The sequence below is a fragment of the Ipomoea nil genome, unplaced genomic scaffold (assembly GCF_001879475.1).
Source record: "Ipomoea nil cultivar Tokyo-kokei standard unplaced genomic scaffold, Asagao_1.1 scaffold1262, whole genome shotgun sequence".
Lineage (NCBI taxonomy): Eukaryota > Viridiplantae > Streptophyta > Magnoliopsida > Solanales > Convolvulaceae > Ipomoea > Ipomoea nil.
In genome coordinates, this window is record NW_017617690.1 from 293,410 (window position 1) to 306,855 (window position 13,446).

Below are 13,446 nucleotides of genomic sequence, written 5' to 3' on the forward strand. Positions count from 1 at the left end.
TTGTTCGGGTGCTTGTCTAGGTGTGAGTTATATTTGTGGGTTGTTGTTGTTGATTTATTTTCTAGGTAAGAAGATCAAGGTGGTGCGAGGTGATCCGGTTGATGCTCAAATTCGTGTTAGTGATGATGACTTTGTTTCCCCACCTCTAGCTTTCCTAACGAGATTGGAACTAGACCCGCTATGGAATGACGTAGATGCTGCTCCCGGGGGTGGCCCTGATGCGGATTTATGTTCGGAAGAGGAACCTGATTATCCTACTGTTAAGTTTCGGGCACAGGCTTCTGCTCTTGTTGATGCGCTTGTGGATTTGTCGACGCAGCAGAAGGATGGTATTAGGAGTTTGGGATTTGGGCCGTTGTTGGATTTTAAGGTGTCTGAGTGTCCTCCGCGTCTTTTGCATTGGCTCTTAACAAATTTTGATGGGCAGACAAGGACGTTTGATCTTGGTGGGGGGAGATCTATGTCGGTGAATGAGCGTGACGTTGAGTTGGTGTTGGGGTTTCCACGTGGGCATATTGAGATGGTGAAGCGTGATAAGCATCAGATTAGTAATCTGTTGAAGCACTGGAGGGGATTATTTGAGAAGGTGAGGCATACAGTGACTGTGTCCCGTATTGCAGATAAGGTTATCGCTGAGGTAGATGGTGGAATCTGGTTCAAGAGGCATTTTGCTATGTTGGTGGTCTCCACATTGGTGTGTTGTATGAGTAATGGCTATGCGAATCAGATGTACTTCCATTGTTTTGATGACGTTGGACGCATCCGTGATTTAAATTGGTGTAAGCTTTTGTTGGATTCCTTGGTCGAGTCACAGGGTGCTTGGAAAACTGGCGATCATAGGTGCTTTGTTGGCCCTGCAGAGTTTGTTGCGGTATGGCCATATTTCTTCTTTGTGGACTTTGTACTTTATAATTGCATATTTTATTAATTTGGTGTGTTTGGTTTCAGTTGTTTTATGTGGACCGAGTGTTGCCCTTTGAGCGTTCTGTCCCCCGTGTGTTACCTTCATTTCGTGGGTGGACATTTGAGTTGCTATTGGCCCGGGAATGTGCGGAGATAAGCGGTGGTGGGTTTGGGCGTGGAGTGATTGAGCCCCCAATGGTCGAGGTCCCGTCTAATTCTGGCAATGAGGATTGTGTTGAGTTTGGTCCCAAGGTAAATATATTTTCTTATTGTGATGCGTTTGTGTTTTGTGTCATGTCCGGTTTTATTGTTATTTCTTGTTTTTTTGGGTTGCTTGCACACTGTTTGTTCTAATTCTTCACATTGCCCCCTGATTTTAATTACCAGTGCACTTACATTTGGCTCTGGCTGCACACATTTTTTTTTTAGAATATGCTGTCCACACTTGTTGATAGTTGCTGTGCGTGCTGTCCTTATTCAGTGTGCGCGTTGTTTTCATGCTAGTGTATGTGTTTTCTTCTGTGTTTCCATAGACTTTTGAATGTGTCGTTGGGGAGGTAGCTGCTGTATTCGCAAGTTGTGTTAGTAGTTTATCTCAGTTCTTCGTGATGGCACGTGGTCGGGCTATGGAGGGGGAGGTTTGTCGTCAGCTGTTTGCTCCTATTCAACCCCGCTTGGATGTTCTTGGTGCTGACTTTCGGGTAATTTCTGAGGGGTGGGGCTGTAATGATGTGCCGTCTTTCAGCCTTGGTTTAACCCAGGATTTTGCGGGTGGGGACCTCAATGTTAGGGCTCCGGATGCGGTGAATGCGTTGGGTAACAATTCTGCTGCGGAGTATATGGATCCGGTAAGCTTTTGTTGTTCTCTTTAAATATGTTTGATGTTTGTCGGTTGATCTTCGGGATGTTTGTGGTGTGGGTTGTAATAAAATGGGTGTGTGTTCCTTTGTAGGAGGTTGGAAATGTGTGCACGGAGCAAGCAGTTTTGGGGGCAGCGGAGAAAGGGGCTGCTTTGCCTGAGTCTAGTGATCAACGCAATGTTGATGTGGCTTCCGGACTTGGTGATTGCCCTATGTCGGATTGTCCAGGGTTTACTACCCCAGCTGAGGTTGGTCTTTATTTTGGTTAGAAATGATGGTGTTAATATTTTTTGTTTGTTTTGTGGTATCATTTTGCTGCATGTGTGCGCTGAATTTCTAAAATTATTTCTATGCTTGTTGGTCTCGTCGTTATTTTGATTAGAAATGATGGTGTAAATACATTTTGGTGGTTGTGTGCTAGCAGTTTGCTATATGTGTGCGCTGTAGTTCTCACATGTGTTTTGGAGCTTTATAATTGTTTGATTCTAATATTTCTGGGTTGGTGTGCCATACTTTCTGTCTCTAAGGTTGTCTTATTTTTGACACATGGTAGGGATGCTTGACAGGGAATGGTTGCAGTGATCCCACCTTGTCGGCTGGACCTGTTTGTGGTGCCCCTGCTAAAGCTGCGCGTCCCATGAAGCCTCCTGGTTCCTCTGTTATGGCGGTCGCGTCTCGGTTGGAATATCAGGCTTCTGGTGTGTCTGTACCTGTTACGTTTCCTTTGCCCGATCTCCCCGAGGATGCATTAATAGTCAATTGGTTGCTGGGGGGGGTCTGCGGTTGACATGTTAGTTTAGTTTAGTTTTTTTTTATTTTTTTTATTTTTTTGTGCATGTTATACGCGTGTGTGTGCTGATAGTTGGGTTGTTTGTTTGTATTAGGGCGGAAACTATATTCTGTGTTGGTGAGCGGATTGCGTCGTGGGAGAGTTTGTTGTCTCTTACCCCGGGGTCTCAAGTTGACGTGGGGGTTATAGATGCGTGGGCAGCTGTTCTTAATCGTCGGGAGGCTACTAAGCCCCGCGCGGCACCTTCACGACTTTTTGCTTCTACATTCACTACGGTTAGTTCCAATCCCACAAATTCCATTTCTAGTTATAATCGGGTACTTTGTTCTCTTTGTTTATTCATACGTTGAATGTTGTTTCGTTGGTTTGTGTGTTTTTTTTTAGTTGTCTACAGTTGTTGATACTTCCCAATCTGTGGAGAAGAGGTTAGCTTGGTTTTCTGAGAGGCTGATGATGGACTTGGCGTTGTCGCCGTATGAAGACATCTGTGAAATTGACATGGTATAGTTCGTACTTATTTTCCAGTTTCTCTCCTTGTACAGGTAGCTGGATGTGCACACGATCCCTCTAACATGTGCACGCGTATCTAGTAAGTGCTCATTGGGTTACATTTCTGTGCACGGCTACATCACCCCCTTTGTTGTTGCTTTGTTGTGTGCAGCTCTTTTTCCCCATTCTGCGCCGGGGGCATTATTTCTTGTTGTGCTTTGATTTCCCTCGCTTTCGGTATGAGATTATTGACAATGACTCTTATCCCATGGCAAAGTCGTTGAAATACGACGATTCTGTTGAGGATCTGGTTAGTCTTGTTCTTGTTACACCCCGTCCCCCTGTTGTTTTGTGTCTGTTAATCATTTCCCCCTTAGTCTATACTTTCAATGGTGTTCCAATATTTCATTTTTGTCTCTATTACAGCAAGGCATGTTATCCAAATTCTATGAACATATTTCTCCCGAGAGGTCTGCTGCTTGTGTTTGTGTGTGCTCTAAGCGGTTGCAAATGCGTTGGCGGGATTCAAAGAATAAGATTGATTGTGGTGTCTTTATGATGCGTCACATGGAGTCGTATCTTGGGCAGCGTGTTCCTGATTGGGATTGTGGTCTAGTAAAGGGGGACATTACGACTTTGCACAAGCTGAGGTTGCGTTACATGAAGGAGCTTGTCGTGTTTGACCATAACGTGCATCGTTCGACCAACCTTTCTCGCGCCTATCAGTCGATAGAAGTTCCTCTTCCGTCCATGTAGTCATTTTCGCTATCTAGTTCTTTTTGTATTTCTGCTATGGCATGCACATATATATTGCTGAATGTGCTGGCGTTACTTTTGGAGACCCTTGTACGTTTAATCGTTTGTGCATCAGTTTCTACCCATATTAGTTTATGATGATACCTGTACGGCACAAACCATGCCTTTAATTTAAGCTACAGCCTTTAATTTAAGCTTCAGTTTTTGGTTCTTACCCCCTAGCATGTGTGCGCTATTGACTATCTGTTGTGTGCGGTATCGAACAGTTGCTTTTTAAAGACCAAACAATTGTTTGAAAATATACATGACTGTTAACCGGTGTCATCATTTTCTAAATAAGAATATAGAAGATCCAATAAATTGTAGAATACAATTAAACTTGTATGTAAACTGCACTAGTAATTGACTTAAAATTTTCAGATGTTCTGGTAGTTTATATCGTGCTGCTTTTGTGCGGATGAACATATTTTTTGTGCGCTAGGGTTAGTTTCGAGCATGTGTGCGGCGTTGTGTGTTGTGGTGTGCGTCGTTGTCAGCTTGGTTATAAATATACATGATTATTAATCGTTGTCATCATATTCTAAATAAGAATGTAGAAGATGCACAAAATTGAAGAATACAGTAAGGTTAGAGATAACAATTTGGATAATAATTGGCTATATTATAGTTAGGTTTTAGTTTGCGGTGGTATCTAGCACATGTGCACCATTGTATTTTGTTGTGTGCGCTACTGTAGCAACTAGGTGTTTAATCCTCCTTGAAGTGTGCGCGTATGTGGTTTTCTGTGTGCGTAGGGTGTAATGCTGGTGATTTTTTCAAAACCACAACCTAGGAATAATTTGGCCGGTTGTTGCATCTCTGTGCGCGTATGTATGGTAGGGTGTTTGCATGGTGTGTGCTAATTTTTTTTTTCGTATCAGTTATTGTTATTAAAAAAAAATTTGTTTCATATAAATTATCAAATAGTTCCTAATTGAAAAGTAAATGGCATTGTTCATTGTTTTTTGAAATAAACTTATACTAAATTTCGTTTGATGCAAGTCTATCTGGGCAGGTGCGACTGTTGTGGTCTGGTAGGTCGCATATATTGCATGTCCTTTCTTTTTTCTTTTGTTTCTTTGTTGTGGCTTTCTCTTTGTAGCTTTTGATTCTCTTCCCACTTCCTTTGTTTTTTGCTACCTTGGGTGGTTTTATTTGTATGTCTCCTGGTTTGGTTGATCCGACTAGCCTTTCAAGCACAGATTCATTGTTGTCACTCTCTTGTGTTTGTGGCCTCTCCCTTTGTAGATCTTCTTTTAGTTGTTGCAATGTTGCCAACATTTTATCCATTTTGTTAGGCCAACCATTTGCCAATCCCATGCAGGTGTAGAATTCACTTCAAAGTTGATTGGCAACTTTTTCTGATTCCTTCGTTGTGGGAATATTTGTTCTTGTTGCCCACGGGACATCGTACAATGGTTGTGTGCGTGCATCTCGTGTCCAGCGTGGAACAATATACTTTTGTGGGATTGTTTCATATCCTGTTGCCTTCATAACCACCAACGCATGCCTGCATAGTATACCAACACGGTTGAATTTCTTGCATGGACACTCTATTTTCTCCGCTTTTGGGATGTGTGTTACTTCAAACGTTTTCTTCCCTGTTTCCTCAACTGTGTACTTCCATATATCGCCTGTGTGGTTTTTGTCGGTGATGTGGCACTTGAAACTGGCTGTCCATATCTCTTCTTGGAATTCATAGAATATGTTTATGGTGTACACGTTAGCAGCGTGTTTCTCAATGCTCAAAGGGCTTTTAGTTTCAGGGTACGAGCCTTCATTCTCTGCAATGAGTTTTTTTTGTTTATGTCGTTGTTCTCCAATTGCGCTGTTGTATTGCGCCATGAATTCTACCAAGCTGCAGTGGTGGTTTGTAAATTTTCCGAAATAGCTGTTTTCTGATTCTGACCTTGATGTTGTCCTCAACAATCCTCCCATGGGTATGTCTGTGAAGTACGCAGGTATCCATGATGCACGCGCCTCATACAGTTGGGCAAACCACCTATGTTCTTCAAGATTGAAGTCTTTCATTAGTGTCTTCCATTTTCTCTCGAATTCATCTACGGGCAGCGTGTCATCCCATACGATACTATTCAGTTCCTTCTTGAAGTTGTCGTTATGCCACAAGGTAACTCCTACCTTTTCACCAACTTTTGTCATAATGTGCCACATACAGAATCTGTGCCGTGTTGTTGGCATAGTTTGTGGTACTGCTATTTTTAGTGCTGGATCCTGGTCAGTTATAGTACATCTTGGGGTGTATTCCATTGCTGTTTTGAACCTTTTTAGTAGCCACTCATACGACTCTACATCTTCTTTCGCAATCAGTCCTGCCCCGAATGTTATGCACCTTTTGTGGTTATCCACCCCCGTGAAAGGGACGAAGACTAACTTGTACCTGCGATGTAAGCATTGTTAGAGTCATTATTGCACGTTATTTTTTGGGTTATAAGGTTTCCATATTTGTTACTGCTGCGCACACTGGTATTGTGTATCATGCACACAGGGTATTATTTTTTATTTTTCATCATTATATTATGCGCACATGTGTATTGTAAGGCATGCACACACAGTGGTCACCAACTATAAACTAATTTGATGTGTACCTGTTTGTGCTGTAAGTTGCGTCGAATGACATGACATCGCCGAAGCATGCAAAATTCCGCCGAGATTCTGCGTCTGCCCAGAATATCCTAGATAATTGAGCTTCTTCGTCTATGTCGAAATCGAAATAGAAGTCCGGGTTTGCCTCTTTTCTTTTGAACAAGTCTTCTATCACCATTTGTGCGTCTGCCTCAGCAATATAGGCTAATAGGTCTCGCCTAAAATTGCAGAAGTCAATGCAGGTTGCTCCGATATCAGTAAAACTTCCCACCATCTCTTTGAACAGTCTGAAAGCTTTTGTCGGGCCTATGTTTGCCTTCGCACAGTTTGCCAAAAATGTTTTGTGGCCGATGTCAAGTTGCCTATTTATCTTTAAAAAAGGTCTGCTGTCCTCCGAGCATAGGCAGTGTTTATGTCGCAGCTGGACTGCATGGACTTTGTATCCGCCAGTGTCACACTTTGTGATTACCATACGCGCCATACAACCTATTCTGTTGGACACTCTTCGCCGTTTGTTTCGTTCTTTTGTGGTGTTGTTGGGTTCCTTCCTTTTGGCCTTGTATCCCTCCCGTGAACACAACATGTATTTAATATACACTTCCCCAAAGCGATTTCTACGCTTTGTGCCATGCCTAACATCAAATCCTGCCTCCATTGCATATGTTTCGTAGAAATCAATCCCGGCCTCTATTGTTTCGAATCGTTGTCCTTCATATGGTGTCGTCTGTTTTTGGGTTGCAGGTGTCCAATATTTGTCACCGTCATCGCCTATTTCCATGTGACATTGTTTTACATTGGGTTCAGATTGTTCCTCACCTGTGGAGCACAATACATACAGATTAGAAGTGGTGTCCAATTGAAATGATGTGCGGTACCATTAACATTCAATTTTAATTTTGTGCACTAGCATTACAGTTGCATTAATCTGGTCGTTTATTGTGCGCCTAAACCCTAACTCTTTGACCAGTTTCTGATTTGCATGCGTCCTATGAATGTGTCACTGCCTGTGTGTTGTGCCCATTCGCTGGGCCTGTTTTAGATGTGTGCATGCTAGTATGGGGTTGTGTGCTTGGGGGCAAACTAGATTTCTGATTCCACGTGTTTCTACCATCAGTCTCTAGTTCAGGGTCTGTGTGTTTTAACAGCCTAGTGGGGGGTTCTGATTTGTGCACGGTAGTTACTGATTATGTGCGCATATTCCTTCTAGCATGGGATAGCTGTTTTCCGAAATAGCTGTTTTCTGATTCTGACCTTGATGTTGTCCTCAACAATCCTCCCATGGGTATGTCTGTGAAGTACGCAGGTATCCATGATGCACGCGCCTCATACAGTTGGGCAAACCACCTATGTTCTTCAAGATTGAAGTCTTTCATTAGTGTCTTCCATTTTCTCTCGAATTCATCTACGGGCAGCGTGTCATCCCATACGATACTATTCAGTTCCTTCTTGAAGTTGTCGTTATGCCACAAGGTAACTCCTACCTTTTCACCAACTTTTGTCATAATGTGCCACATACAGAATCTGTGCCGTGTTGTTGGCATAGTTTGTGGTACTGCTATTTTTAGTGCTGGATCCTGGTCAGTTATAGTACATCTTGGGGTGTATTCCATTGCTGTTTTGAACCTTTTTAGTAGCCACTCATACGACTCTACATCTTCTTTCGCAATCAGTCCTGCCCCGAATGTTATGCACCTTTTGTGGTTATCCACCCCCGTGAAAGGGACGAAGACTAACTTGTACCTGCGATGTAAGCATTGTTAGAGTCATTATTGCACGTTATTTTTTGGGTTATAAGGTTTCCATATTTGTTACTGCTGCGCACACTGGTATTGTGTATCATGCACACAGGGTATTATTTTTTATTTTTCATCATTATATTATGCGCACATGTGTATTGTAAGGCATGCACACACAGTGGTCACCAACTATAAACTAATTTGATGTGTACCTGTTTGTGCTGTAAGTTGCGTCGAATGACATGACATCGCCGAAGCATGCAAAATTCCGCCGAGATTCTGCGTCTGCCCAGAATATCCTAGATAATTGAGCTTCTTCGTCTATGTCGAAATCGAAATAGAAGTCCGGGTTTGCCTCTTTTCTTTTGAACAAGTCTTCTATCACCATTTGTGCGTCTGCCTCAGCAATATAGGCTAATAGGTCTCGCCTAAAATTGCAGAAGTCAATGCAGGTTGCTCCGATATCAGTAAAACTTCCCACCATCTCTTTGAACAGTCTGAAAGCTTTTGTCGGGCCTATGTTTGCCTTCGCACAGTTTGCCAAAAATGTTTTGTGGCCGATGTCAAGTTGCCTATTTATCTTTAAAAAAGGTCTGCTGTCCTCCGAGCATAGGCAGTGTTTATGTCGCAGCTGGACTGCATGGACTTTGTATCCGCCAGTGTCACACTTTGTGATTACCATACGTGCCATACAACCTATTCTGTTGGACACTCTTCGCCGTTTGTTTCGTTCTTTTGTGGTGTTGTTGGGTTCCTTCCTTTTGGCCTTGTATCCCTCCCGTGAACACAACATGTATTTAATATACACTTCCCCAAAGCGATTTCTACGCTTTGTGCCATGCCTAACATCAAATCCTGCCTCCATTGCATATGTTTCGTAGAAATCAATCCCGGCCTCTATTGTTTCGAATCGTTGTCCTTCATATGGTGTCGTCTGTTTTTGGGTTGCAGGTGTCCAATATTTGTCACCGTCATCGCCTATTTCCATGTGACATTGTTTTACATTGGGTTCAGATTGTTCCTCACCTGTGGAGCACAATACATACAGATTAGAAGTGGTGTCCAATTGAAATGATGTGCGGTACCATTAACATTCAATTTTAATTTTGTGCACTAGCATTACAGTTGCATTAATCTGGTCGTTTATTGTGCGCTTAAACCCTAACTCTTTGACCAGTTTCTGATTTGCATGCGTCCTATGAATGTGTCACTGCCTGTGTGTTGTGCCCATTCGCTGGGCCTGTTTTAGATGTGTGCATGCTAGTATGGAGTTGTGTGCTTGGGGGCAAACTAGATTTCTGATTCCACGTGTTTCTACCATCAGTCTCTAGTTCAGGGTCTGTGTGTTTTAACAGCCTAGTGGGGGGTTCTGATTTGTGCACGGTAGTTACTGATTATGTGCGCATATTCCTTCTAGCATGGGATAGCTGTTTTCCGAAATAGCTGTTTTCTGATTCTGACCTTGATGTTGTCCTCAACAATCCTCCCATGGGTATGTCTGTGAAGTACGCAGGTATCCATGATGCACGCGCCTCATACAGTTGGGCAAACCACCTATGTTCTTCAAGATTGAAGTCTTTCATTAGTGTCTTCCATTTTCTCTCGAATTCATCTACGGGCAGCGTGTCATCCCATACGATACTATTCAGTTCCTTCTTGAAGTTGTCGTTATGCCACAAGGTAACTCCTACCTTTTCACCAACTTTTGTCATAATGTGCCACATACAGAATCTGTGCCGTGTTGTTGGCATAGTTTGTGGTACTGCTATTTTTAGTGCTGGATCCTGGTCAGTTATAGTACATCTTGGGGTGTATTCCATTGCTGTTTTGAACCTTTTTAGTAGCCACTCATACGACTCTACATCTTCTTTCGCAATCAGTCCTGCCCCGAATGTTATGCACCTTTTGTGGTTATCCACCCCCGTGAAAGGGACGAAGACTAACTTGTACCTGCGATGTAAGCATTGTTAGAGTCATTATTGCACGTTATTTTTTGGGTTATAAGGTTTCCATATTTGTTACTGCTGCGCACACTGGTATTGTGTATCATGCACACAGGGTATTATTTTTTATTTTTCATCATTATATTATGCGCACATGTGTATTGTAAGGCATGCACACACAGTGGTCACCAACTATAAACTAATTTGATGTGTACCTGTTTGTGCTGTAAGTTGCGTCGAATGACATGACATCGCCGAAGCATGCAAAATTCCGCCGAGATTCTGCGTCTGCCCAGAATATCCTAGATAATTGAGCTTCTTCGTCTATGTCGAAATCGAAATAGAAGTCCGGGTTTGCCTCTTTTCTTTTGAACAAGTCTTCTATCACCATTTGTGCGTCTGCCTCAGCAATATAGGCTAATAGGTCTCGCCTAAAATTGCAGAAGTCAATGCAGGTTGCTCCGATATCAGTAAAACTTCCCACCATCTCTTTGAACAGTCTGAAAGCTTTTGTCGGGCCTATGTTTGCCTTCGCACAGTTTGCCAAAAATGTTTTGTGGCCGATGTCAAGTTGCCTATTTATCTTTAAAAAAGGTCTGTTGTCCTCCGAGCATAGGCAGTGTTTATGTCGCAGCTGGACTGCATGGACTTTGTATCCGCCAGTGTCACACTTTGTGATTACCATACGCGCCATACAACCTATTCTGTTGGACACTCTTCGCCGTTTGTTTCGTTCTTTTGTGGTGTTGTTGGGTTCCTTCCTTTTGGCCTTGTATCCCTCCCGTGAACACAACATGTATTTAATATACACTTCCCCAAAGCGATTTCTACGCTTTGTGCCATGCCTAACATCAAATCCTGCCTCCATTGCATATGTTTCGTAGAAATCAATCTCGGCCTCTATTGTTTCGAATCGTTGTCCTTCATATGGTGTCGTCTGTTTTTGGGTTGCAGGTGTCCAATATTTGTCACCGTCATCGCCTATTTCCATGTGACATTGTTTTACATTGGGTTCAGATTGTTCCTCACCTGTGGAGCACAATACATACAGATTAGAAGTGGTGTCCAATTGAAATGATGTGCGGTACCATTAACATTCAATTTTAATTTTGTGCACTAGCATTACAGTTGCATTAATCTGGTCGTTTATTGTGCGCCTAAACCCTAACTCTTTGACCAGTTTCTGATTTGCATGCGTCCTATGAATGTGTCACTGCCTGTGTGTTGTGCCCATTCGCTGGGCCTGTTTTAGATGTGTGCATGCTAGTATGGGGTTGTGTGCTTGGGGGCAAACTAGATTTCTGATTCCACGTGTTTCTACCATCAGTCTCTAGTTCAGGGTCTGTGTGTTTTAACAGCCTAGTGGGGGGTTCTGATTTGTGCACGGTAGTTACTGATTATGTGCGCATATTCCTTCTAGCATGGGTCATTGTTCCCCCCCCCCCCCCAGGTTGTATTATCTATGGGTTTTGCAGGCTTATGGAGTTTTACAAATGCGTGCATGGTAGCCTTGAAAAGTGATACACATACAATTTCAGATTCTTAATACAGTGTAGGTAAACTATAGTTATCAGTTTCGGGGGTTACCTGGTGGTGGTGGCGGCATAGTGCCGAAGTTTGCATCCATGTTTTCTACCGTGTTCTTTGCTGGAAAATCTGTTGCCGGCGAGGGATGAACTACCGTGGTGTTTATGGGGAGTTTTTGCCGTTTGGTAATGAACTGCCGCTGTCTGATCTGGTTCCTCTTTGTTAATTGTAATCCTACTGTAACTACTCTTCATTATTTTATGATATATATCAGTTTCGTATTTTTAGTCTAATTAGGATAGATTGTAATTGTCATAACTACCCTTTTAATCGTTAATTGTTGTGATGGATTAATTGTTTTTCCTTCAATCTAAGCCATTAATCTATTTTAATCTTATGGCTCATATTAATCCACAGGTTTGTATGTTAAGAGGGTTTGCATGTGAATGGCACCCTATGTATATATATATATACATACATATATATATATATATATATATATATATATATATATATATATATATATATATATATATATATATATATATATATATATATAGGGAAAATCAACGATTTGGTCCCTCAATTGTTAGCGAAATATCAATGTAGTCCCTTAATCGCGAAATCATCCATTTAGTCCCTGGAAATAACTGTTTTTAGTTGATTTGGCTCCTCCGACCGTAGCCCGTTGAAAATCCGGCGACAGCTCCGATTTGGCATGGGTAACTTTGTCATTTCGCATTTTGGTCTTATTCTCCGTCAGACCAAACCCGGCTACGCTCCACAGTACTACCTCGATTCCATTGCGATTGGGGCTTTTGGTGCGGCGGAGCACGGTGTCCTAGTATCCTGCTCTGCTGGAAATTCTGGTCCAGATCCATATACTGCCGTGAACATCGCGCCATGGATTCTCACGGTTGGTGCTTCCACTGTTGATAGGGAATTCCCGGCTGACGTGATATTAGGAGACGACAGGATCTTCAGTGCCGTGTCGTTGTACTCCGGTAAATCCCTCGGCGACAAGAAAACTGCCGGTAGTCTACGGTGGTGATTGCGACAGCAGGTACTGTTATTTTGGTGCACTGGATACTTCAAAAGTCACCAGAAAGATCGTGTTGTGTGACAGAGGAGGCAATGCCAGAGTCACCAAAGGAGCTGCAGTAAAAGAAGCCGGCGGCGTCGGAATGATCCTCGCTAACTTGGCCGATTCTGGTGAAGAGCTTGTGGCCGATGCGCATCCGATCCCCTCATCAATGGTCGGTCAAACGGACGGAGACAAAATCCGTGATTACGTGAGATCCGATTCATCTCCAACTGCCACAATCGAATTTCGCGGAACCGTAATCAGTTCCTCGCCGGCGGCGCCGCGAGTGGCTGCTTTCTCAAGCCGCGACCCGAACATCGTTACTTCTGAAATTCTCAAACCGGATGTGATCGCTCCCGGGGTTAACATTCTAGCGGGCTGGACCGGCGCCATAGGTCCCACCGATTTGGACATTGATACAAGAAGAGTGAACTTCAACATTATCTCCGGCACCTCCATGTCCTGTCCTCATGTGAGTGGATTGGCTGCCTTGCTTCGAAAGGCCTATCCAAACTGGACCCCAGCCGCCATCAAATCCGCACTCATGACCACGGCTTACAACGTGGACAACTCCGGGAGCAATATTACTGACCTAGCCACCGGCTCAGATTCCTCCCCGTTTGTTCACGGATCCGGGCACGTTGATCCGAACAGAGCACTGGATCCGGGTTTGGTCTACGATTTGGAAGTGAGAAATGACCAAAATGCGAAATGA

General features: G+C 43.1%; 3 protein-coding genes and 1 pseudogene across 3 annotated transcripts; 1 reads left to right on the forward strand and 3 right to left on the reverse strand.

Annotated features, from left to right (window-relative positions):
• Positions 1-5,175: 5,175 nt before the first annotated feature.
• On the reverse strand, positions 5,176-7,219 carry LOC109184419 (protein FAR1-RELATED SEQUENCE 5-like). The gene is made up of 2 exons (XM_019334419.1): positions 6,444-7,219; positions 5,176-6,235 (listed from the first exon to the last, which is right to left on the reverse strand). Exons 1-2 carry the CDS (start codon positions 7,217-7,219, stop codon positions 5,176-5,178), a joined length of 1,836 nt encoding a protein of 611 aa, XP_019189964.1.
• Positions 7,220-7,625: 406 nt separating this feature from the next.
• Positions 7,626-9,165, reverse strand: LOC109184420 (protein FAR1-RELATED SEQUENCE 5-like). Its single transcript, XM_019334421.1, has 2 exons — positions 8,390-9,165; positions 7,626-8,181 (listed from the first exon to the last, which is right to left on the reverse strand). Exons 1-2 carry the CDS (start codon positions 9,163-9,165, stop codon positions 7,626-7,628), a joined length of 1,332 nt encoding a protein of 443 aa, XP_019189966.1.
• Positions 9,166-9,571: 406 nt separating this feature from the next.
• Positions 9,572-11,747, reverse strand: LOC109184421 (protein FAR1-RELATED SEQUENCE 5-like). The gene is made up of 3 exons (XM_019334422.1): positions 11,708-11,747; positions 10,336-11,149; positions 9,572-10,127 (listed from the first exon to the last, which is right to left on the reverse strand). Exons 1-3 carry the CDS (start codon positions 11,745-11,747, stop codon positions 9,572-9,574), a joined length of 1,410 nt encoding a protein of 469 aa, XP_019189967.1.
• Positions 11,748-12,365: 618 nt separating this feature from the next.
• Positions 12,366-13,446, forward strand: LOC109184422 (annotated as a pseudogene).